Genomic DNA, 27,178 nt, shown 5'->3' on the forward strand with positions numbered 1-27,178 from the left:
TTTGTGGGGAAGTGACTTTTGCATCACAAAAGTGCAGTATAACCACAATGGTTAAGAAAGCCTATCACCTTTATTTTGGCTGCAAAATTGGAGATCAGGACAAGAGGTGGGCCCCACACATATGCTGCAACACTTGTGCAACAAATCTTCGCCAGTGGTTGAACAGGAAAAGGAAATCTATGCCTTTTGCAGTGCCAATGATTTGGAGAGAGCCAACAGATCATACTAGCAATTGTTACTTCTGCATGGTGCCTCCAGTTGGGAAAGGTGTGTCAAAAAAGAAAAAGTGGACTGTGCATTATCCAAACATTCCATCAGCTATACGCCCAGTACCCCACGGAGAAGGACTGCCGGTTCCTGATGCACCAGAATCATTCTCACTTGAGTCAGACGAGGTAGAGAAAGAGGATGAAACTTCCGGTCCTGAACCATCAATGTCACAGGACCCACATTTTCTCCCATCCTCCTCCTCTGAACCACACCTCATAACACAAGGTGAACTGAATGACCTTGTCAGGGATTTGGAACTACCCAAGAGTAAGGCAGAGCTGTTGGGCTCCAGACTACAGCAGTGGAATCTCCTGGCAGGTGATGTTAGGGTTTCCATGTTCCGTGACCATCAAAAGGATCTTGTCCCATTCTTCTTCATGGAAGGTGATCTTGTAGCCTGCAGAAACATCCATGGTGTGATGGCAGCCCTCAATATCGTTCACGATCCAGATGAGTGGAGACTGTTCATTGATTCATCGAAGACGAGTCTTAAAGCTGTTTTACTGCATAATGGCAATGTTTTGCCATCAATTCCAGTTGGTCATGCAGTCCATATGAAGGAAACCCATGACAACATGAAACAACTTTTGAGGTGCATAAACTATGACCAACATCAGTGGCAGCTTTGTGGCGATTTGAAGGTTGTTTGCTCTCTTGCTTGGTCTGCAGACTGGATACACAAAGTACTGCTGTTTTCTCTGCAAATGGGATAGTCGTGCAAGAGATTCCCACTACATCAAGAAAGATTGGCCACTCCGACAGTCATTGGAGCCTGGAAGGAAAAGTGTTCAGCATCCACCACTTGTTGAATCAAGGAAGATTTTGTTACCACCCTTACACATCAAGCTGGGTCTGATGAAGAACTTTGTCAAGGCCATTGACAAAACACAAGCAGCTTTCAAGTACCTCCGTGGAAAATTGCCAAGGTTAAGTGAAGCTAAGATAAAGGAAGGTGTCTTTGTTGGTCCTCAGATTCGTGAACTTCTTCTAGATGATGCATTTGACCATGCACTGCGTGGCAAGGAAAAGACGGCATGGAAAGCCTTCCAGTTAGTGGCAATAAATTTTCTCGGAAACAACAAGGCAGACAACTACAGGTTGTTGGTGGAAAACCTCCTCAAGGCATACAAAAGCCTTGGTTGCAACATGTCACTAAAGATACATTTTTTGCACTCTCATCTAGATTTTTTTCCACCGAACTGCGGAGCAGTGAGCGACGAGCATGGCGAGCGATTTCACCAGGACATTGCAACAATGGAGAAACGCTATCAGGGCAAATGGAGCCCATCAATGCTTGCCGACTATTGCTGGACAGTGACAAGAGATGCTCCATTTAATGAATACAAGAGACAAGCCAAGAAGCGCCGAGTAGACACTGAATAGGACTAACCTATGGACATAATAGTTTTTTGCCTTTTGTTTCATAATAAATTTTATTGATATAACCCTTTTGCTGATTTTTAAAGTGTTATATAAACAGGACAGGTGAAATATTATCATGTAAAGCAACCATAAAGACATGAAAAGACCTAGGTTTACAATTTATGATTAAAACTCTACTATCTACACAATATACATAGACATAATATGTAAAAACTTAAATATCTTAGAAACAGTAGCCAATCAGTTGTTTTAATTGTCATATTTGAATTCAGCACATCAAAATACATAATAAATAGCACATTTTATCTCTGAAGCAGACGACTTTTCAAAAATTGTAGACCAGTGTTATATATAAATGTAGAGTTGGTCAAATACCAGATTAAAAAATTGTGAATATTTCACAAAGTATAGGGTTTTGGCAACAGGGACCTTCAGTTATTGCAAACATCTAAAGCTAGTCTCCATGATTCAGCTGAAAACTTGTTCTTAATCTCGAGTACACATATTTTACATTAAATACATGTATTCTATCCACTAGAATAGTTGAGTGACTAGTTTGGTAGCTGGAATCCCAATCAAAGGATTCCAAGGTTGGATAGGTCATGAATAGAGCTGGTTGGGAAATTTTTGATGAAGTGGATTTTTGTCTAAAAATACCAATTTTTCAAAATCAAACCATTTTCTGGAATGTGCCAGTTTCAATGACATTTTAGTCAGGATGTTTTTTTACCCCCAGCACCCATGCTCAAAGACAAAATATACTGAACAGATTACAAGGCTAATATATAAAAATAAGTAATGTAGTGTATGTTCTATACAGGGTTTGAAGTTTGTGGAGGTTCCAGCTCTCCTTATTCCAGAGTACTACAACCCACCCTCTCACATGTTTAAGAAATGTATCCACAACACTACATTTCTCAAACACCTCCAGCAGTTCCCTCTTCACATCAGGAAGCAATTCTCAGGTAGCAAGATTCTCTCCAGAGTGAAAAGTCTTCTGGATTTTTTGCAGCACCAGTTGACCACAATCTATTCTCTGTGGGGAGAAACCCGGGCAGCAACTCCAGCTCCAAAAGCTGGCAGTGCTGGCATGGGACAGACATGGCTAGGCTAAACCCTGATTCAGTTCATCCCTACTGCAGCCTCAGTTTGTATGGCTTTCACTGGAGATTAAAGCTGCGCTAGACAGGCAGAATCACCTGGGAAGGATAGATGTGGAAGCAGCTCCTGTTCTACCTTGGGGGCTGAATGTCTCCAGTGGCCCAAGGAGCCAGGTTAGTACAAGGAGATAAAATTGTTTTCTCCCGGAGTCAGGAGGGGGGTGAGTTTGGCCCTTTGTTACTAAAGCTTTCCATGCACTTGCTCCTGTCTATTTCATGGACCAAACCTTTCTCTAAGCCATTTGATGCTCCCTACATTTGTCTAGTTCTGGCTTTCGTGGCCCCTCCACACACCTCCTTCTCTGCAGTTCCTGGCATCTACAGAAAACTTTCTATACCTCTTTACCTCCTCAGCTCTTCATCTCATCTTCAAACCTCAGCTTGAAAACATAGCTTTCCTCCTTTTCTTTCCATGCAACACCCTCTGTTGTGATTTGTTATTTAACTCCATGGAGTGTTTTGGAATGTGACCTGTATAAAAGGTGCTGCACAAAAGAAAATCGTTTATAGTTGCAGACGTCTGCATCCCCCACTGATGTGTTTGCATGCCTAGAGCCCTCAAAAATAAATGTCATTTGCCTGCCAGAATCACTGTTCATGTAGAAGCCTCACTATAAAGAGGGAACTTGATAAAACCCATTAATAGCTATCCATCTAAACTGCTGGAAAAATTAAAGGTTTCTGAAAATGGGATCCATGGAATGGCTGGAATTTAATGTCACATTCCGCACGAGACCAGTGCCATCAAGGTCACATTTGGAAGGTGATTTGCAGCATGGGAGGTATTTCATACTTGGGCTGAAATAACTGTCAGATAAAGGGGAGGAGGGAAAGTAAGCAGATCATACATTTAATACCATTCTAAGGGTTTTCCCTCCACAAAAAAGCCTCAGAAATAGAAAATCCCCCATCCCCACTTTGCCCCCCCAAGAGCATATAAAAACACTGATGGATTAAATCTGCCCTTTTGGAGAAAAAAGCATAAGAAAAACATTTGCACAAGACAAGATCAATTCAGCACAGTGGAGAGGTTTGCTGGTAGGAAAAGTCCAAAGCATTTTAGGCTGGAAATTTCAAAGGCGCCTACAGGAATTAGGTGTCCAAATCCCATTAACTCCAGTGGAAGTTAGACATCTGAGTTAGGCATAAAATGCCCTTCGGTGAAGTCTCAGCCTTAGCAAACATACAGTCTGTCCTGGAAATTGAAGTTTTTCCCCCACCAGCATCTGTTCCTGTTTGTTGTAAGCAGTAACATATGATGATAGTATTTATTTAACACTATTTATTTGAAATAAATTTATGTACCAGCAGTTATCATTCTGTTTATGATGTTTTTGTAAAGTTAAAATATAGAAGGGCTATTTTAAATGTATGCTATAATATGCTGAGCATCTAAACCCTTATTTAGTCTGGTTACTCATTTTGATGCTTCCATGATCAAATTCCACACAAAACAGAGATATGACATCACAACCCTCAGTCTCATTTATGTGACAGATGTAGCCATTATCAAAATAAGACAGGAATGAGGAAAAGAAAACAGGAAGGTGAAAAAATAGTAATTTTCTGTTTGTTAAAAAATAAAAATAAAAAATGTCACTACCGCCTGAAGCATGCTTTTGCCTATGAGCTCCTCTCTCTCCTGACTATAATGCTCCCAGTTCAGCTTCTTAAATCAAATTTATAATCGAGAAGTCTTGTTGAACACAGCGGCTGTGTGGGAAGAAAGATATGGCATTTCTCTTTGTATGTCAGCTGCCTGCTCTCACCAGTGGTTTTTGAGCTGCTGAACTTCAAAGGAAAATGTAGCATTTCTCCCTTATCCTGATCTCTAGAACTGGGAAAAAAATTTGTCTGAAACTTTTTTTGGGAGGGGTGGTGGTGGAAGGTGGAGGGTGAAAAGTGCAGATTCAGGAACACCAAAACATTCTGCAAATTCATGTTGGTTTCACTGAATAGTTCATGTTGACAAAAAGCCAACCAGCCAACAAGAAAATATTCAGAAAAAGAAACACTTCGTTTTAACATTTTCAAAACAAGCTGTTTCGATTTTTCTGTTTGAAATAACTTCCTTCAAATAAAAACAGTTTAAAATGCTCTAAATTGAACCAAAATATTTAGTTCAAACCAAAACTGAAATGTTTGGGTTGAACAAATCTTTTGATTTTTTGGAATTCTTAGCCAACCTAAACATTTGTTGTTAGTACAACTTTACTCATCACTTTCAAGAGTAGCCTGTTTAAGCTGCTTCTGGAATACACAGCAGCATTAGCCAGACTGAAGTTGAAATGTACCAGTGAAAAAGTAGTCCTTGTCTACACTGAGGATTTCAGCCCCCAGTGGCCTGCTATTAACATAGCTGTCCTTGTGTAGGGCATAGATTAGACTCTGAAATCCCTGCTTATACAGATCTATAATAGGTTTTGCATGTGGACCTCTGTTTCTCCCACAAGATCTTTAACAACTTACTCGCTACTGGCTACACACGAGAAGTGTTTACCCCAAGAAGTGTCTGGAATCAGTAATGTTTAATAAATTAGCTATCTTGTTTCTCATGGCATAATATATAGAACTGGAGTGTTCTACTAAATCTTCTGACTTTGAACCAAACCCAGCTCCTTTTGGGGGGAGTGCCATAACAAATGTGGATCTTAAAATACACACTTCTAGAGAATGACAGATCAATGCTTTTGTGGAAAGGTTGCTACTAGGCCTTTACATACATAGGTTTATCCCAAACTCCAAGATCTGCATAGCTTCTATGAACAGAGAATCAGATTCATAGAAAGGAAAATAATTTGGATGCATGACATTAATTAACAATAATGCAGAATAGAAAACCAGTTGGTCCTTTTTTGTGCCTGGGTCACTGAAATAATTTGAGAAGCATTTCATCGTAAAAATGACTAACAAGAAACAAGTGAAAGGTTATACTGATAAGTGCATCATACTGCTGACAAAGCAAAAGCTTCCACAAAGTTATAAAATAATAATATACTGTTTGAATCCTTTCATCAGGCATTCATACCTAGTACCTCCCATTAGTGTGTTACATTCCATTCAGCATTGCACTCAGCAATTAAATTTTATAGCAACAATGGATATTTGTTGAAATATTAAAAACCACGAGCACTTAAAAGCAGCTATAAAAACAGACTCCTAATGTGACTACATGGAGATAGAGTTGATCATTTTAGGTAATGTGGGAATTCACATACTATACAATTTGAAGTACATGAATATACAATGTAAAAAAAAATCTCCATACATGCCAGCTAAAAACAAACCATTAGAGTTGAAATATAAATAACAGAGTAGGCAATTTATTAAAAAATTCCAAGCAACGGTGGTGTAGTTAATAGTAGTGAAAAAAAATCACTAGGGTCCGATAAGAAAATAGTGTATTTAAAAGTGAATGGACCAAATTCTAAGGTTTTTAACTCAGGGAAATTTGAGTTGGCTTCCATGGGAGTGTGGGTGAATACTTGGTAAAAACTTAATGCCAGATTATTATGGTTGAGTGCTGGGTATGAGTGCAAGATGTGTCTGTGTGTGCAAGAAGCCTTCCCCAGGGGCCATTTGTGCTCCAGTACTGGGGCTGGTTAGTATTAGTATTTCACGAGTGTCTAGGAATCCCAGCCCTAAGACCCCATTGTGCTAGGTGCTGTACAAAGACTGAATAGAAAGGATGATGCCTGCCCCAAAATGCTTACAATCTAAACTTCCAGTTCTTTTGCTCACCGGAGCACAAGAACTTCATGGGACTAGCAGTGTTAGCCACGCCAAAAGAGGCTGGGAAGGAGGTGGAGTAATAGATTCCCTCTGTCTCCACCAGCCATACAGGGAAAGCGTTCTAGAGCCCTTTAAAAGGGTGTGGCTGTAGCTGCCACAATTGTCACTCTTTGCCTGTCCATCAGGGAGCTCTGGGATGTTGGTGCCTTGCACCTTAAAGGCACCCTTCAGTGAGGACCTCAGGTTTTATCTCAGAGTTTCTCCCTGTATAATACACCAATAATTCTGAATGAAATTGGCAAGTATTATGAGATGTATAGCATGTTATTTACTTATACTGTCCCAATAATTGCAAACTGCAGTAAAGTCTTACCCGATACGATGTGTATTAAACAAGATTTCTAAGGAAAGCATGTACGTAAACAAGTTGATACACAAATTAAATATTAAGTCTAAGAAATGGACAGAAAGCTTCTTCAAATTACGTGAAGATGTTGAGCAACCTTACTAAGGATATAAACGTTATAACAAGTATAGTACAATACCGAATACTTATTCTGTAGATTTTTATTTCAGGAACTCAATTGTTTTTTTCAAACTTTATGCATTAGTTATGTGCAACTTTGAGTGTTCAGCCAAATGATTCCAGCATTTGGAAGTAGAAGGGGAAGAATAAAAGATGGGAGAATTTTCATTTCTACAGAAGAAACATTTGATCATCTTGTACAATACCAGTGAGCTTATTTACGTGATGTTAAAACTTAGCCCTGCTATAGCACCTTCCATAGGAGGATATCAAAACACTTTATTAAGCATAAAGAGATATTTGTTAATCCTCAGCACTCCTAAGTGGGTATTATCCCTATTTTTCAGATAATGTGACTGAGGCACACACTTGTCTTTTCACTGTCAACAGGAAGAATATAGACAAGAATTCTCAGCCAACTGCTGACCAGCATCCAGGGCACCATATTCCCAAAATCATAGTGTAGTTTTTGATCACAAACAAATATGAACTTTGATGTTCAACAATTGCAGAAAACTAAAAGTGTCCATGATATACTCTTATCAATCTGACAAAAATGTCTTGAACTATGAGTGCACACCATAGCTGAGAAAGTACCTGGATACCAAGGTAAGTTTACCAACATTACAAGAAAACTCTCTAATAGCACGTTTCATGTACAGATGGAATTAAATCCTACCCATTTGTTATTTAGCAGAACAAAAAGGCTAGGTGTAAATTGCAGGTAGGATAGTTTATGTATATTTTTTAAAAAGCTGGCAGTAAGAATGTGTGTGCCAGGCACCATTCTCTGAGCATTTTGCCTGAATGTTTTCTGGCTTTCTGATTTACCGTTTATCTGCTTTTTCTCTTTTTAGATTGTAAGCTTTTTGGGGGCAGGCACTAGATCTTGCTACTGTACATTTCTGTATGACTAGCCAATTTGAGTTGCTATTGTAATATAAATTATAGTAATACTTAACCAATGAAGTCACACTTGTCTAAAGCCAATCTAAGTATAATCAGAGTCAGACTCTTGTCTCTACAAAGTAGTCTTATTTCTATGTCTGCAATCAATAATAATCCGAATTAATTTAGAGATGGAAAGTGTGCAACTAGTAATCTTGACTAGTTACCCAGATATTTTCCAGCTGATCATTTAATTTGATGCAATTATGCTGAGTTAATCATGCATACACTTTTTAGTATTACATTAGGATGCAGCAAAAATGCCGAAGTCTTCTCAAACCAAAGAAAAATTGCATGATGATAGAGTCTTCAGTCCAAAAAGTAAAATGTGGTAGGGAGCTAATCTTTTCCCATAGTTAACATTTTCATAAACTTGTGAAACTATGAACCTGAACCACAAAAGTCAGACTACTTGCATGTTATGAGATTCACCCAGAGTTTTGTCAGAAAGTGCAATGTGCATTAGTTAAACAAACCAGTTTCATGTTGTATTAACCAGTTGTGTGTAGAGATAGGTCAAATTGAGGCGCCTTGATATATGTGAGCATCTGCAAGTATCTCCCAAATATTGAGCTCTTGGGAGCTGGCATTTGCAAACTAATGGCATAAGAATTTACAGGGTCTCATGAGAGCTCCAAAATCCTGCATTGTCTATTTACAGCTGTAATAAAATTGCCCTTTAAAAATACAGAGAGCAAAGTTCCCCTTTGTAAAATCATCTTGTGTCTAATTCTTGGGGCTCCAACCTTGCAACTAAAACCAGAGTCCCTTGATAAAAAATAGGATAGAGATTTAACACACATCACAGTACAAAGCTTGTCAGGTTCTATACATTCTAAATAGCGACATTTTCCAAGATAGGAAAATTATCTGGGTGCCATTGTGAACAGCTGAATGAAATTTTCTGCTCAGAGTGGCGTGGCAGTCAAAAAAAAAAAAAAGCAAACAAAATGTAGACAAGGCTAAAAAACAGTAGCAAGTATCCTACCTTTATTTGGAATATATTGATAGCAGAGCTTGTTTGACATTGCAACGGTCCATGTGTCTGAATATGAAGAATGTAAAGAAGAGACTCCTCTCGACTGGAAGCAGGCCATCCAACATGGAGTAATGTTTCATTGATGGCACTCGGTCCAATATTGTACAGCTGTCAGATAAATAACAAAACCCATCAATGTACAACTTTCCAAGACCAGGAACAACAACAACATCCATTTAGACCTTACAACACTTTTCAGCCACAGATCTCAACGAGCCTTACAAAAGAGGTAAACATCATTATTCTCATTTTATAGGTGGGGAATCTGAAGCACAGAGAGGTGAAGTGACTTGCTCAGGGTCAGCCAGTAGGGCATTGGCAGATATGGGAATAACACACAGGTTTCCTAGGTTCTCGTCAATATTCAAGTGCTTAGTGGCTTTCTCACTTATATTTTTAGCTCTGATGCTAAGGTCTGCAACTGCCTACAAAGTGGGGATGAAAAAATAAAGTGTTAGATTCTGTCCTCATTTACAACAACGAAGTTACTGGAAATTTATAGCTGTTACTTCAGTGTTAGAACTTAACCCCCTTTGAGGGAGCAGCAGTAGCTGTTTCATAGTGAAGGCTCAAGCTACTTCCTCATTATTAAAAACCCAGTTTTCAAACCTCTTCAAGCCAGCTTTCCACAAAGTCTTCCTGAAATCTCAGGGGTCACAGCACATCCCAGAGAAGAGATTTTCTGGGAAGTTTGGTAAAAAAAAAAAAAAATAAATCAGAAAAGAAATGATGCTCCCAGAACCTTCAAAATTATTATTTTCACATGAGCATATACTTTCACAAATGTGTGAGGGCAATTTTAAGTTTGGGTAGGTGGCATAAATTGGGTATGGGTGTAAGAGTGGAATAGGCTGGATGCTTTGCTGTTGATTCTGAGACATTTTAGACTTTTTTTGTGAAGAAAGTGCACTGTTGGTTTCTGGGCTTTAACTGGACCCCAGTGACACACATTTTCAACCTTACTTCTTTTTCAGTGAAGTTTTTGTTTGTGACTAAACCATAGGGGATTCCTTACTCAATAGGACTACACATATGCTGAAAGTTACATACATGTTTAAGTGCACTGCTGCATCAGAGCCTAAGTGGGGTAACATGAAGATCCTTATTACAAGTTGTAGAAACATGTTAAAGCTGTAAAATTAGAACATAATACTTGATTTTGTTCATAGGTTGATATCTCTGATTAATTTAACTTCAGTATTCGGCTTGCAAATTTTAACCATATAATTTTGTTTAAGTTTAGTGGTTCCTTCTCTGTTTCAAGTTGCCTATCCTTTCCTGACTACTGGCTTGTGAATTGTAACCATATGTGAAGCACTTTGTTTCACCCCCTTGCAGAAGGTCATTTATCAAATTCAAAACATGGTCTGTATTCAGTCTAGTTCATTCCAAGTACTTGTTTTGAACATGAACCCCCCCTTTCTTTTTAATCAGTGTATCTCCAGAAGAAAAAACACATGATGGAAAGACATACGCTTCAAAATATTAATACACAAAGCCTCCTTGTGTATACTTGTGAAGTTTTTTGTTGTTGTTTTGGAAGCTACACATCTTTCACTCGGAGAGCAGAGAACATGTTGTTGCATTTAAGTTGCTGTGATTTTTGGAGTTACTTACATTTTAAAGGCAACATATTTTATCATTTTCATAGTTCTCATAGGACCACCTCAAAAACCCATTGAAGTCAATGGAAAAACTCAGCGTTCACTTTAACGTGCTTCAGATCTGGTCCACAGCTTCTTGGTTAGTATTTAGTAAACACCAAAAGTGTTTAGGATTCCTTAATGACCAGGGAGTAAATCCTGTCCTGGCATAAACTGGTGCCTCTCTCACTAAACCACAGGCGTTGTGCCTGGTTACTCCAGGACTGAATTTGGACCAACGCCTAGAATAACAATATTTGCATTAAGACTTGTATCAGCTCCAGATGATGACAATGACCAAACTCCAAATGATCTCAGTGGAGCAGAAACAGACCTATAAGAAGCTAAATGCTTTCAAATTATACCTCATATATGTGTTCTACTAAAGGGCCGACATCCTCTTCTTTGGTGGGCTCATCTTTAGGCTCCCAGTTGTGAAGTGGCAAAACAATTTGTGGAGGACGAGACACACTGCAATATATATATAAAAAGGCTTAATATGTCACTTGTAGATTCATCTGCTATGTTATCATCAGATATACGATCTTTAACAAAGGTAAGACTACTCTATCCAGTTGAAACTACAAATACATTTTAGATAGGCCGAATGGTCACTAGAATTACGCTAGGAGAATGGAACAACGCTTCCAAAAAGTGCAGTAGACTCTTTAACCCCCAATGGTCAGTATCTCAGACTTACATCTCATCTGAAGGATGGCATCCTCCAGCAACATGTTGCCCCCTACCATTAGAGGACTGCTTCTCTGTTGACTTGGAGGGAAAAGTGCTATCTGTCTACGTATTTATAGCATACTCCTCATTCTGGTATCTGAACGCATCACACAATGCTATAAACCCAGGTTAGTGCTCTACACAAAAACTTCAGGTTTTTCTTCTCATCCTCATCCAGAGTATCCAGAGTCTAGAACTTTACATTCTACTTCCTTTTTAAAGCCAATTTTATCTATCTTAGGTACTTATTTGGCCTCCCTTCTTGTAGTATCTGAGTGCCTCACAATCTTTCATGTATTTATCCTTGCAACACCCTTTTGAGGTAAGGAAGTTCTATTATTCCCATTTTAAGATGTGCAACTTGCCTAGGGTCACAGAAAGTCTGTTGTGCAGCAAGGAATTGTACCCAGTGCTCCTCAGCCCTGGCTAGTGTCCTAAACACTGGATCACCTTCCTTTTTTTGGTTCAAAGACAGTAACATTCATAGCAATTATCCAAAATGTTAGAGCATCACACAATCAGTAAACAAGGGTTAAGAGAAAAAGACATAGTACATAATGAAACTAAGCACCTGGATCAGATGCTTTTCTACCTTCTTTGCATCTCCATCCCAGAGTAAATTAGAACTTCACAATTTTTTTCTAGCCTCCTATTTTATTTTCCTCTCTACCGTCTCAGAAAGGGCTGAGTAGCGTTAATTCTTTTAAAATTCCTATCTAAATCACAAATACTATTTCCTGTAGCACCTGCAAGTTCCATGGAGGCCTCCCACCCAATCACTAACTTTAACCCAGTTTAGCCTATGAGATCTTAAACTATCACAGCCCAAGATTCTTTTCTAGCCCATTACGTGAGTTCTGGTCAGTACATCCTGCAATGTACATCCGACAATACTGCCAGCAACAGAAGTAGGTTTGTGTTAAAATAATAAATAATCAAATTCAATATTACCCTTTCATTGCAGCAGTTAACGTCGATTGCAGTTTTGCTGTAAAACCCACTTGGTACTAATTTTAAGATTATGCAGCTTTGAGGAGAGGTGTGAGGGTTAAATGTGTTCTCTCTCAGAGCTGGAAATTCATGTTTGGGCCAACAGCATGTTGTAAACAATGTAAATCGCAAATGAATTATTCATCTAGGTTAATGTTTGATTAAATATATAACATAACAATCATGGCCTTCTAACCACTGATGTTAAAAAGAGCTTTCTCCTGAATCTTAACACCGAATGCCGAACCATAGGAGCAGGTTGCTCCTTGAAGAACAGAAGACCCAATATTTTTGTCACAAACGCTGACATTTTAAAATGTCTTTGGAAGAAAAAAAGGTTTCAGTTTCCAGTTCTAATGTCATGCACAGCTACTGAAATTTCTGACAGAAACTTTGCTGCCGAATATAGCAGAAAATAAAGGAATATTGGATAAGAACAAGTGGAGAGCATCTGGAGTAGTTTGGAAACACAGTGAAAGAACAGCTAAAACTGTGACTTCAGAATGTTAAGGCAAGCCTGAACTATATTGGTAATTCTGAATATTCCCTTGGGCTATAAAAAGGCCATCAACTCGCAACAGCAAGGATACCAGAAACCACATTCATAAACTAAAGCCAAATAAGACACATAAAATTAATATATATTTTTTTAAAAGTAAGAGCATTTTAGATTAGGTGCTTGGCTCTAATCTGTTAAATTTCACAAATTGCTTTCATTCCAGTAGTAGTCTCCATTTTAATGCTTCTTTGGAGATTAGGAAACAAAGCCTGGACACATGTCACTTTAAGGAACCACTAAAATACTGCAAAACACTGGCTGTGCTATAAATAAAAAAGGGAAGGCTTTAAAAGCCTGTGTTTCCTATTTGATTCCTCATGCAGTGTTCTTCTCATCAACAGAAACAATGTGAAAAATATAAATTTAGACATTCCATTAAAATTATTTTAAAATAAAAGAATACAGGGGTGTGTAAAGTTTATTTTAATAGATTTTACAATGGATGCTTGGGATGGCTGCCATTTTTATAATAAATGAAGTAAATCAGGTTCATTTGAAGGGTATTTCTCTCTACATTTTGATTAATTTTATTTTGTATTTAATTTAGAAATCAGAATGTTTGAATAACTTATTGTCTAAGGACTCTTACTAAACTGTTAGGAGTAGAAGATGGGGGAATCAGCACCACAGAAACACTAATAAGATAAAATAGGTAAAGTCTTTGAAAGGAAATTTGCCTAAAATGTACTATAAGAATTTGTATTTGACCTATGACCTCAATCATCATGATAATTTGTTTCCTCTTATTTCTCCATTCTTTGGACGTTTCTCTTAGGTAATATTTCATATTTGATGGAAAAATGCTTTTAATATCACCATATTTAATTTAAAATGTTAATTTACATAGTCCTGTCTACTATAAAATACTGAATTTAAAAAAAAATTGGTATGAGACAGCATATTTAAATGAAAGTCACCAAATTTAATCTCTACTGCTATCATTTTATTTCTGTAACACTTTCTTATGACAAAGAAATCACATATTTTACTTTTTATTAATGCTATAGAAGTCACACACAATAGTGTACCATGCCATCACCGGGTAAGCTGGCCCTGAAGGGGGTTAGGTTCAGCCTCACTTGTGGCAGGCTTAACCCACCTCCTCAGGTGAAATGAATGACACCAGGGCCCACATGACAGGGAGTAGTATGAAAGTGGACCATGCCTTCTGGGGAATGTAAAGGCAACCTGAGTTCAACAAGGGAGAATTCAGAGTTCTCCTTAGTTCCCAGGCAGAGAGCCAAGCTTCAGGGAGCAGAAGCCAGCTAAGAAGGTTTGGGGAGGGAGCCTGCTGGGAAGAGGGCAGGTGAGAACTCTCCAGAGCTTCCAGGAAGAAGGCCTGGGAGGGAGACCTGCATGGAGACCGGGATGAGGAGCTCCCGCTAGGGGCTGATAAAGGGCTTTAAACCTTGAAGGGGGGGCTATTAGCAAAGGCAAACTGGGACAGCAGCAGGGCCTGAAGCCATACCAGGCAAACTGTGCTATACGTACACTTATTGCCTGCATAAAAAACCAGAAAAGGAAGGGTACATTTCAAATCAAACCAGATATAGTAATATTTCAATTTTCCTTATGCTTTCAAAATGCATTTTTCTTTCTTAAAAAGAACCAATTCACCTTTTCACAGTCATAGCCTGTTAGTAAAGGTACCATTTTATAAATACAAACAGAGGTCTGAATAAAAATGATAATCTGAGTACTCGTCTTGGGGGAAAAAAGTGCAATTTTGCTTAATGAGTTTCTGCCAGGAGTTTATAAAGCATTTTTTGTTAGTTGGGGTGGTACTCCTCCTCCAAAAAGAAAAAAAATCCAACTGTTAAGATATACACTGGTTGCTATTCAGAGCTGTGGTTCAAAGTAAGTTTGGTTGTTTCTTGTTTTGTAAACTAATGGAATTTCACAGGATTATTTAACCATCGCATTTATTCAAAGCACTATGAATAGACAAGCTCTCATAGGACCATAAATAACTGATTGATGAGAATGTGATATGCTTTCAAGTGAAAGGAAAGGCATGTAATGTGCTGGCTTTTATTTTTGGTGATATGCCACCTAGGTTGTGATTTGCCACAAGTTACTAATGACATGCTACAACAGAAGTACCATTGTATGAAATGCCTACCACTTCACCACCAAGTATTCCACATGCCATGAAATGCTACAAACACCTCTTACATTTTGTATAATTAAATTCCTTTTTGTTCTGTTCCTTTCCACATGCTATTCCAAAACAGTTAAATCATATCTATCACCGGTGAAATAACATTCATAGCTCAGCGGGTAATCTTTGCAATGACTGCAGAACCCAGGGTGTGCAGTAATCTAATCCTTATTAAGAAACTTCTGCCTACAGCAAGTCTTCCCATACTAACTGACTTCCTTCCTACGGTGTTCTCTGCCAGAGGCTTGGCTATGAGCAAGTGGAAATCACACAAATAGTCACTGAAACATAGATACCTCAAAGAAAAAATGACAAACAGCATTACCAAACTCGAACAGGAAGCATGACAAGGGATGGTTCAATAATTCTTCATTTGTTTTCATAAATTATTTGATGAAGATATTTTCCCTACCTCAGATGTGGCAGAATAAATCACACATATATTCAGCAAATCATATGATGAATTTTGTCAAACTTCCTTAATAAAATATTCAATTATTTCTCTCCCCACTCCCCCAATTCCCTGAGAGTTGGGGTGGTTAGCTTCTCTGAGGTTCAGTTCCTTAATTAGCAAAATCTCTCAGGCAAAGACCTTGTGATGTTTCTTCACACATCCACCATTTTATGGCAAATACCAAAAGCAAAGGGATTAACAAGCACAAAGTGGAGAGTGTGCTGACTACAAGTCATTTAATGAAACAATTCTCATGTTTTCAGCACCCTGGGCAGCAACCCAGGTCACCTGTCCCTAAGGCCTATTTCTGGATAAGTTCTCTAATATTTGATGTTAGTTTTCCAAATGCCCAGGCCCAGCTGTTTATCTGTTTACATATATTTTCATCAAAAGACATGCATACTGTAGTGTAGAAAAACATTACAGTAGAGAGACAAGTAAAAGCCCACAGAAGAGTAATCTGTGGATGCACTATGCAACCACCCAGCATGTTAGAGTCGTCACTGAAAAACAGGGGGCACTTTAATAGGGAAGGTCCCTGCCCTCAAAATAGCAATGTTTTCAACCAGCTCTGTTGCCAGTTTATATCTTTATTTTGTCCCTGGTTCAGATAAGCACTTCAGCACATGCTCAGTCCCATTTGCTTCCTTGGCTGCCACTGAACCAGCACCAGCACTTTCAGGGCATCAGGCCCCAAAGGCCAGGTTGCACCCACATGGCCCTTCTCCACCAAGTCCAGCATATTCCTGGAGGCACAGATTCCTCTATGAGCACAGGCACTCACCATCACCAGCTGCAGCAGGGGTGGGAAGAATGTCTCCAAAATCTGCAGCCCCAGGATTCTAGGGCTATGATTACTGAACATTTCACTCTAATTGGTTCACTCATTCTCTCTAACCTCTTACTGTTCCTTAACGTCATCACCTACTCTTGACAACCCCCACCTCTCTCTCTCTCTCTCTCTCTCTCTCTTACACACACACACACACACACACACACAGAGTGCACCTTGCTTTCTTCTCCTTACTGCATCCTCAATCTCCACTTTCTCCTCCCGCTATGTAGGCTTCCCAATCATCTTTTGTTTCAGTCTCTATAAACCCTCTCCCATAACACCACCTTGCCAAAAATATCACCTCTTTCTCTCCAACTCCCTTCCTCTCTACTACCTCTGACTATCACAGAAAATGATGCAAACTCACTTTAATCCTGAACATTTTAAAAACAAACACTGCTTTACAAAAAAAGTAACCTTTAACAGAAGACCACATGTTCTTTGGTTTGCCCCTCATGTTCCTTTCAATTACCCCTTTCTTTTAGGCTTCTTTATGCTGTTAGCTGGGAAGCACTTAGATTGTTGATAAATTGCATAGTCAATTGCTTAACCACACTTTGGTTAGGTATGAAATACATTCAGGAGACCAAATAACCAATGTCAGTCAGGTTTATTGCTAAAATTCAATAGTAGTACAGGAAGAAAAGTTCAATATGATACCAGTTTCTGGGAAGCAGTCTCATGCAGTGTTGTTAAATTCACCTTACACAGAACATTTGCTCCCAAAAATACACATTTCAGCTAGGAGTATTTATGGGATGATTTTACAAGTTATAAGACTTTTTACATGTTACTAAAATCCAACCCATCAGTTCATCTTTGTTCCATAAATTGTTGTTCTATACCTTTCCTTATCTTTGTTTTGGATATTAGCATGTGTGTGAAGGTACCTCCCCAGCTTGTTCCAGGGTAAAACGTTAACGTATTTTGCCTTAGACAAGTTTCTTATTTTCTAATGCCAAAGATTACTTCAGTTTAGCAAAGTCTTATGGGATACTTAGCGTAAGTGAACAGGATTATAAAACCATAGTTGTTTGCAGTGCCTTCCACCAACACACGTTGGTCTGAAAAAAGATATTACCTCACTTGTCTTTTCTCTCTCAGAATTATACAAGACAAAGGCCAATTCAGGCAATATAAGTACTAGAAATTATATATGTCATACTGATATTGTGTGCTTAATGCATATTAATATATGTGGTATCAATAATACATATTGATAATGTGATTTATATCATTTTAATCTCAGCATATATTGGTCAGAGAGATACTATGGTAAAGGGCTACAGAAAACTCTGAGATAGATCATCTTAAATTGTTTGTTCTTTGGAGCAGGGACCATGTCTTCTCTATGATCTGTGAGGTGCCTGGGATGCTTTTGTGTGCTAGACACATAAACAGTAATAGAGTACTTGCATTTTATGTATTGGGTCTAGTTTAGATATCAGCAACAGCATACAACTGTCCAAGCAATAATTAACGTTGTCCATGCAAAATCATTAACACTGTTCAGAACCAAAGTGGAAAGCTCTCTAGATTAACTATGTGTTTTGAATATTTATCACACGTGCCTTTTGCTTCTTGCCTTTTTCAGTTTCCAAATATATGTGAGGATATAAAAATGTAGTAATTGCCAGTCTGGATGACACCAAAGGCCCCATCTAGCCCACTATCCCACAGCTGGTTCAGAGGAAAATGTAAGAACCCTGCAGTAGGCAGACGTGTGATAATCTCCCCCTGCCCCCTCACAAACTATCAGGATGAAACCTATGTCCTATAACAAAAGGTTTAATACCCCTTCCAAATTTCTTGTTGTCATTTATTATGATAATTCCAGACTCCAGAATTGAACCTGCAGTTTTTATGTGCGTAAACAATTGAATATATGAAGACAATAGGGCTCTGTGTGGGCACAGAACCCATTTACTCCACATGACAGGACCTAAAGCCCCCATCCTGAAAAGCTTCTGTGTGTGGTAATCCCCTGAAATCAGTGAGAGTTCTGCACTTGAAAGACCTTGCCGGATTGGGCCATAAATAATATACAGTCATATAAAGATTCATTGAAAAAATGTGCATTGGTTGCAAGTATGAACTGAAATACTGAAGTGCTTACCCTATGATCTGCACTTGAGCCACAGCACTGATGTTGATTTCAAGGTTAACCAAATTGCTGGTGGGTTTAACCTTATTAGAACTAGAACAGATTTGCACACAGGTTAGTTAGGTTTCAAGTATAAAATTAGAAAAACAATCATTTAATACTAACTTTGATACTTTAGAATTCAGTTTAATCCCAGTGTCCACCATCAACCAATTAGAAAAAGTAGTATTGGAGATGTTATATCACTGACTTTAGAACCTACAAAAATTAATAATTATATTATATGCAAGCATGCATACACATGGATATAAATATATTAATGTATAGTATATATATATGTATGTGGTGTATTTCAAAGAACAAAAATTAATTTGTTTCTGTTGAGTCTTATATGCCATTCTTATTTCATTTCCTACTATATACAGCAGAACCTCAATTTTATGAACTGTCTTATAAACGACCACTTATATGAACCATTTTTCTGCCACCCAAGTCATCTTTCTGCAGCCGAATGTGACTTCAATCCTTTAGCCAACATTCAAGCAGATGTACAGGTTTGACCATACTGAGAGAGAGAAAAATCAGGCATGCTTTATTCTTTTATTACCATTTGTTATGTACACTGTCACTGAACGATTAATAAATTATCTTATGCACCACACCTATTGTAATTATGAGATGTTCAATTTTATGAAAATTTCGATCATATGAACTCCTCAGTCCCCAATTAGTTAATAAAATAGGGGTTCTACTGTAATAATTGATATCACATGTTTTAATAATGCAATAAAATCAGGCTTCTTTTAGAAAATCTTGTGATCTGGTTATAACACAAAAGAACAATTAGTTAGAGCATTTGTTTAGCTTGGTTATAAGACCATGTAAACTGTCTGGTCTGATTTTGCATCTGTCTGTGTAGCGGAATCCCAGTAAAACCAAGAACAATTTTGTGCATGAAAACATGGCAAGGCTAACTAACAAGCTGTTCTCTGTTACTGTTTGGCTTTTAAGGCTCTCCAAACTTGCGAGTGTGAAGAACAATAAGATTAAATGAAAAATCCCTCAGGGAAAAACTATAATTGAAATGAACTACATTTTTCCTCAGTCTTTCTACTCCAGATCTCACCCAGCAATAAAAATGAATCCCCAGATTTAAGGCCTTAAGATTCTCTCACTTTTCTATAAACAAACATGTAGGCCTTATCATCCAACAAACCCTCCCTAGTGCATGTAGTCCTTTTCACCTCAATATGACTGATCATAAGATTAGGGGACTATCCATGCGAGGAAGGATTTGTGGGATCAAGACCATATACATATGCAATATAAATATTTAGAGATTTCAAACTCATTTTCATCATGAGACTAATGTTAGTGAGGTTTTGAGCATTTCCAAGCAAGCCTAGAGGGCCCCTTTCCAACCGAGTTTGAGCCTCTATTGCTGTCATAGTTTACTGTTATCGCATCTGGGTAGCATCAGTTTAATGGAAACATTTTGAACAGGCCAGAATTCTCATTGACTAACTACTGAGAAGTAATAGGGTAATTCTGTTTTGATCCAGGGCTTCTGGGCCCAAATTGCTAAATTAGAGGCAACTTTAATTTGTTTGTAAACTGGTGCATTCCCTTTTCAAAATATCAGTTTAGTTTTTGATTTAGTCCTGCACTGTCACTTCCTTGCAGCTATGGAAAGCAGCTTGGGGACTGCAGTTAAAGTTAAATTTTAATTTCTTTGTCAATACAAAGGTGATTATAACATTGAATTATTAGGATAGAATGCACTCCAATTCCTACAAGAGCAGTAATTTCCATAGAATTCACATGCTCAGACTATGCAGAATCATATTATGGTCAAATATTTGGGGCACTGATAGGTTTTCTTTGAGGTTCATGATATTTTCTCATTATGCTAGTATTTTAAATAAAGAAGTCTATGTACTGATATGCACTGCACACCTCTCTGTACAGATATCTAAGGAAACTATTTGTCCCTAACAAAATTCATATTAAAAGAGGAACTACATTTGACAGACAATACTAATTCTATGGCCTTGTCCATAAGCAAAGCTTCCCTTACTGCTCTCAGTGAACTACCATTACACGTTTGGTATGTAGAAATATTTATTTTTTGCATATTATTTTGGAGCAAATTAATTATTGGTTTCCTATGGAAAAACTACTCATGCTGAGACACATATCCAAGCCAAACAAGTTCTATGCTTACTCTTCTTTTCCTGTTAGGTCATTTACTTTTGCTTCACTATGGTTTCCTGTTTCCTTGTTTTTTTATGATTGTTTTATCCTTTCATTAAGGAAGTAGAAATACTACTTAAAATTTAGAATGCACATAAGCTTGACTGCTCCTCTGGAAGGAACACACAAAGTAGTCTCTAAGTATGGCAAGGTGCATTTACACTACAGCAAGAGGATAAAATAATGATTTTTTTTAGACAAAGTGGGGGGAGCTGTGCAGCATTTTAATCTAAATGTTCGGAAACAGAACTTTCCGACCTAATATTTCTAAACAGTTTCTTCTCCTGTAACTGAATGCATCACACCCATTAATGGAATATAAATTGTCTGGATTCCCTAAGCATTCAGATTGGTTTGGAGTAGAGGTTTTCAGGTTTTAAGCATCAGAACCTCTATCTAATCTAGCCATATGAAGAGGGAGGGTGGTCAGAACCCCCCATCCCATATGAGAACCCATGTTTTTCACTGATGTTAGGGTTCTGTGAGCCATGGGTAGGCATCTTATTTTTAAATTTAAATATAGCCACCACCTCTCACCTGACTGACACATATACTGAAACTAAGTTTCCATTTGGCTCATATACCAAATGATTCTACAAATTCCCGAGTATCTTTCACTGTATGTACATGGCATGCACCTTTCTTTTTCCTTCGCTCCCCTTCCCTGAGTGTGATTCACCTCTGGGTTCTACCCTGCTCTCGGCCAGCATAATGCAAAGTTCAGTGCCCTAGCGAAGCCAAGTCTGATGGGTGGAAGGGATGAATGTTATCATGGGGCATATGCCCATGATGCCTCCTTTCCTATGCAGCTTACAGCCAACTAGTGCAACTAATTGTATGAGGTGCTGAATGAATAGGACTATGACCAAGGCAGTCAGGTGATGCACTGATCTAGCACATTTCCTGGGCATTTTCTATCAGTGGGGCAACCAGGAAGCATCACCCTCATGTTAAAACTGCCCCTGTCCCCAGGAAGGACCACTGAGGGAGCACTGGAGCATGAAACACCCTTCTGTGTTCTCTGGAGAAAAGCAAGCCCTGCATCTGCCTTTCTGCCTTCTCCCTGTTTAGGTGTTTATCTGTGTGTCCTTCCTGCTGTGAGGAACATTTTGAAATGATGATTTAAACATTTTAAATATCAGTGTTATTTATTGTAGTGCACGTGATCAAGACACTCATTAAAGGCCAGAGTGTGGCAATTAAGTCAACGAGGGTAGGACAAGGAGACACCTCAGGGAGAACTCTGGCTGGTGATTTGATAAGCACAGATGCAGTAGGAGATCTGCCAGCCTTTGAAAAACTGTACTGTATGTGCTTCTGCCACTGCTCCTAATCAACTCTATTTCCATATTGGGGGGCAGGGAAGGATAGGATGGCATGTTGTGGCCTGAAGCACTGCCCAGCAGAGAGACATCTATTATTAGCAGTTCAGCCACATTGTGGCTACAGCTAGTAGAAAAACTCTGACTTCTCTCCTCCCTCCCCCCCCCAATTTCATATGGTTCAAGTTAGACCTTGTTTTCATTTTTTGCCAATTTTTTAAAATTGTAACTTTTCTCATAACTTATCAAAATGGTTATTGAGAGAGCTGGTTGGAGACTGGAATTTCTGTTACATGGGAAATTCTAAAGTTCTGAAAAATTTTCATTCCAAATTGGAACAAAAATCTGAAATCTCAAAATTTTCTGCAAATCAAAAATTATGACTTGTTTTATTTGGGAGCACTGAATCATTTTGTTTAGAATTTTATATTAAAAACAACACATATAATATTTAAAAAATGAATGTAAGTCTAACCTAAATAAATCAAAATGGTAGTCTAAGCTAGATGTTTTACTTTATCAGAATGTTTTGACATTATCTAAATGAAGTGAGAAAGCTGAAATTTCAATTACAAAAAATATAAAAATATCAATAACAAATTTAATGAAAAATGAAAATTTAGAAAAGTAAAGTTTTTCAATAATAATTTTATTGGGAAAAGGCCTTTTTTAATTAAAACATTTTACTGGAAAAAAATCAGACCACCTCCAATTGTGGACCTTCTATTTTCTTAGACAGGCATAAGGGAGAAGCCAGTCTTTTTTATTCTCCATCAGGATGTGTTTCTAAAGCTTGGATTATATTTAGGCTTGGAAGGATCAGATTTTATCATTCAGCACAAACACAAACCAATGAAGAAATATTTCCATCAATAGTAATCAAAATTTAGTTTGGCAATAAAAATGCTGCTTGAGAACTTAGTAGAGTTTGATTTTAAAACATTTACTTTGTCAAGATCACGTCAAAATATGCAATTGTGTTTTAATGGTTATAAAGCTTTAACTTTTTGAATTTCATAATCTACTGTCATTAAATAATTATTGTCGACCACTCCTACAGTCTGACATCCCCATAATTTCCCACAACTGTGAAAATTTTAAAATATAAACAAATTGGAAGAAATGCTTACAAACAAACTTCAATATTATCCAATCAAAATGTTATATATCTACACACTTTGATTGGATAATATATATAATTGAATTCTGCCGTGCCTAATTATGTGTTTCAAGCAATTCTGAAGGGGAATATCAAGTTTAAATTCCATAAACCTGGCACCCCCCATGGAACCACTGACCACAACCAGAAGAAATGAATTTTGACAAATGAAAAACCCTCAACATGTTCCTGTAGCTGATTTAGCTAAAAGCCAACAGAGTGGTCTGTATCAGTTTTAGATTCCTCTAGAAAACATCTGCAAAAGGAAAGGCCATAGAATAATTACTTCCACTGTAGAGTTACAATGAATCTTCTTAGCACTAGTTTTGAAATATGGATATATATTTAGAGTTTAAATCGTGAACTTGGTAAAATATCTAACCTTTTTACTTGCAGTTCAAACTTGATGCTGAAATCAGCATTTTCAAAATGCTGAACAGAAAATCGGATGCCAGTGGAGAACTAGGAAAAAACAAACATTTTGTGAGTAACATTTTGAAAGGATGGTTTAAATGTGTTATTTTTTGTAGTGAACCTAATCAAGACACTCATTAAAGTGTGCACTCCCACCCCAAAACAAATGAAAGAGTCAGTTATTAAAAGTGGCAGTTTTAAAGACATGACTCATCATGGGAAAACCAGCACTCTTTAAAGTTATGATTTTTAGATTTGTACAAGCAGTGTGCAATTGTGCATTAATAACTATTAAGGGGACACCATTAATCTAAAACCTAGTCAATTAAAAAAATATAGAGGCAGGACTACTTGAAATGTTTTTCATTTGGAACTGAAACTGTGCCAGCAGTGTTCAGCCTGTAAAGGCCCTCTGAATCCTCCTCAAATTACATTTATTGCCTTGCATCATACACACACTGTTTTGATCAGAACCCTTCTTGTGCTCCCTGAAAATGTTGGTTGCATGGCAATACATGCATATTTAGAAACAAATTCTTCTTGAGAATTCCATCTGGTATCGTTGGGAAACTGGGCCATCAATCCTCCATTTTCAACCAAAGTTTGAACTTCTCAGTTCTCATTTTTTTCATTTTATTTTCTTGTTTGAACAAGTGGAGGAGACTTCTTTGTCCAACTTTTCTCTGCTTGCTCGTGTGGCATCTTCACCAACACAAACACAATAATCTACAGTTCTCTTTTCAGACCTAGAATCAACAGCATTCAAGAGGAATGCATTTCATCCTGCATTTATGCTTCTAGTCACTATTTGGTCATTTCTCATGTTTTACCAACCATCTTGGAGTAATGCCAGTGTTGATACTTTAAGTCTGCTGTTAATTTTTCCTCTCTTTCTTCACTTGCAGCACATAATGGTGGATTGATGAGTTTAAATCCATCTAGAGGACTATTTTTAGGGTGAAATGTTTCAATCTTTTCCTTTAGTTATTCATTTTGTGCTATGTGGAAGGCAATATTGTTAGCATAAAAGCATGCTGCAAGTTCAGGTCTTTGTCTTTCAATCATTTAAACAGCATAATCACTGATGATTCTTGTCATTGTCTGTAGTGTCTAAGATGAACAGAAACCACTCCTGAAGTAAGCTGATGCTGAATAGATGCTTGAAGACATGGAAGGGACTTAATTTGTCATTATGGCTACATTCTGATGATTATGATGGTGGCAGTATCAAAAATGTATCTGCAACACACATACATTTAAAGTATTATTTAAATTTAATGAAGCAAAACCTTTCACTGCAGTGGTACTGGAACACTCTTTACAGTGGGCGTGCTGAAAGCCAGTGGTCCCCAAACTTTTTACCTCACACCTGCTCCTTAACCCTGTCTGGGCCCCCTCTCCCCAGAGCTGTGGCCAGGACCGAACTGTGGCTCCAGGAGGGGGGAGGACACGGACAGGAGTAAAGGGGCAGAGTCTGGAAGCACAGCTGGGGGCAGGAGCAGAGCCCCAGGCATAGGGCCTGCAGCCAGGACCCTGGGCACGGGGCTGGGAGCAAAGCCGCAGGCATGGAACCAGCAGTGCCAGGGCCCTGGGTGCAGGGCCGGCAGCCGGGACCCTGCACAAAACCTGGGGGTGCTGCAGCACCCCCCACACCCTAGTTCCCGCACCTATGTTTCACTGAGTGAAGTAAGAAAGCAAGGTAAGAAATTCAGGATTTTTTCCACTGTATCTAATGGCCAGTGTATGGTGAATTTTTATTAGTGTTAATGTAAGAGAGATCCAGTGAAGCAGAGATACAGTTTCCCTCTGATTTAATGGAGCAGACATGCACTGCAGTTTTGATGATCTATTAGACTTCTATCAGCCTGGGCTTAATCCCTTATTTAATACTGAAATAGCACTCCTACCGTAAAATACTAATGAACTGCAGATGTTGCCTCTGTGTGGTCATATGTCTTTTCTATGGCTGAGAGTAGTTGACTCTACTAACAATAATGGAGCAAAGGTCTCAGATATGCCACTGGTGAATCTCCAGAGGCCACTGGAGTGGCCAGTATGTTGCTGGATCTCTAGCAGCAAGTTTATCTTTATTGGCACAATATTAACATGATTTTCATTTTCATTTTCCAAATGAAGTTTATTAGTTTTGTCAGGATCATATTATGAACCGGATCAGATTCCCTATGGTGTCTCTTAAGGCTCCATTCTATTATTATTATGGCACCCAGGATTATGCTAGGAGACAGATGACTGCTTCTCACTTACTGCCTACATACAACCCACATTAATCTTATTTTTGAAAAGTGTATTTTAGTGCATACAAAAGGTACAACATTGGCAACCTTGGCAACTGAGATCTCTGTATACCAACAAAACAGGCAAACTTCCCTACACTAGCACATCATCATCTTTTGTGTGGCAACTTCAAAAGCAACATTAAAGGTTGACATCCAAGTTTGTCATCAACGATATGGCTTCTGGTAACATGGAACGAATCAAGGCTGTCCTTCCAGAGAAGTATTTTAGAGGGCAGTTGTTCACTAGGTGTTCCATGGTTTGGATGTCTTCTCCACATTCATATACTGAATCATCCTTCATTTTCCATTTGTGTAGTAGGCAATACAGATGTGTGGTTCTGGTGTGGTTCACTGTCATCCATATCTTATGTACTATGGTGAAGCCAGGTGGTGGGTCTGTAGGATCCATGAGCAGGTCTTGATTCTTGACCCTGCTATTTTCTCAAATCTCATTATCTTTTGGTGACAGTCCTGAGGTTTTGAGAGCTTTGTCTGCCAAGGTGTTCCTAGACTTATGGTGGGATGTCAAATGGGGCAGAGGGGTTGGAGATCTTCACAGATGGCAAAGTCTGGGTTCACTATCACATGCTCATATTGTTGATGCTTCTCTTTTGGAGGAATGGTGATAAGATATGCATGAGAACAGGAAGTTAGACTGTCGGAGTTGAATTCCGCACCCCTGTACAATTCTCATAGTTCAATTACACATTGACAAGTTTCATATTTATGCTACCTGCCCATACGGGCATGCAGTATTCAGCTGCTGAGAAAACAAGGGCCAAGGTGGCTGTCTGCAAGGTGTGAGGATCTGCTCCCCAACTAGCCCCGACTAGTTTGTGGACTATATTGTTCCTAGCATTTATCTTGGCAGCGGTCTTCATCAGATGTTGGTGGTACATGGAGCTTCTATCCAGAACCACCCTGAAATATTTTGGGAAATACTCGTAATTGAATTTGGTGCCACAGAAGGTGACATTCAAACACTTCTTTGCATGGTGGCTGCTCAGGTGGGACATAAAAACATAAGAACAACCATACTGGGTCAGAACAATGGTCCATCTAGCCCAGTATCCTGTCTTCCAACAGTGGCCAATGCCAGGTTCTTCAGAGGGAATGAACAGAACAGGAAATCATCAAGTGATCCATCCTCTATTGCCCATTCCCAGCTTCTGGCAAACAAAGGCTAAGGACACTTCA

The 27,178-nt window shown here is 38.4% G+C and overlaps 1 protein-coding gene across 1 annotated transcript in view; it reads right to left on the reverse strand.

The window, feature by feature from the left end:
* ITGA8 (integrin subunit alpha 8) overlaps positions 1-27,178 on the reverse strand; it is a 170,758-nt gene that overhangs the window by 41,878 nt on the left and 101,702 nt on the right. Inside the window, exons 22-25 of the mRNA XM_024208854.3 lie at positions 23,653-23,732; positions 18,549-18,629; positions 11,067-11,172; positions 9,008-9,166 (exon numbers count right to left, since the gene is read on the reverse strand). Of these exons, the coding sequence (XP_024064622.1) occupies positions 9,008-9,166; positions 11,067-11,172; positions 18,549-18,629; positions 23,653-23,732 (426 nt within the window). The remainder of the gene's footprint in view (positions 1-9,007; positions 9,167-11,066; positions 11,173-18,548; positions 18,630-23,652; positions 23,733-27,178) is intronic.

The sequence above is a fragment of the Terrapene carolina genome, unplaced genomic scaffold, assembly GCF_002925995.2.
Source record: "Terrapene carolina triunguis isolate 2854851 unplaced genomic scaffold, T_m_triunguis-2.0 Scaffold84, whole genome shotgun sequence".
NCBI lineage: Eukaryota > Metazoa > Chordata > Testudines > Emydidae > Terrapene > Terrapene triunguis.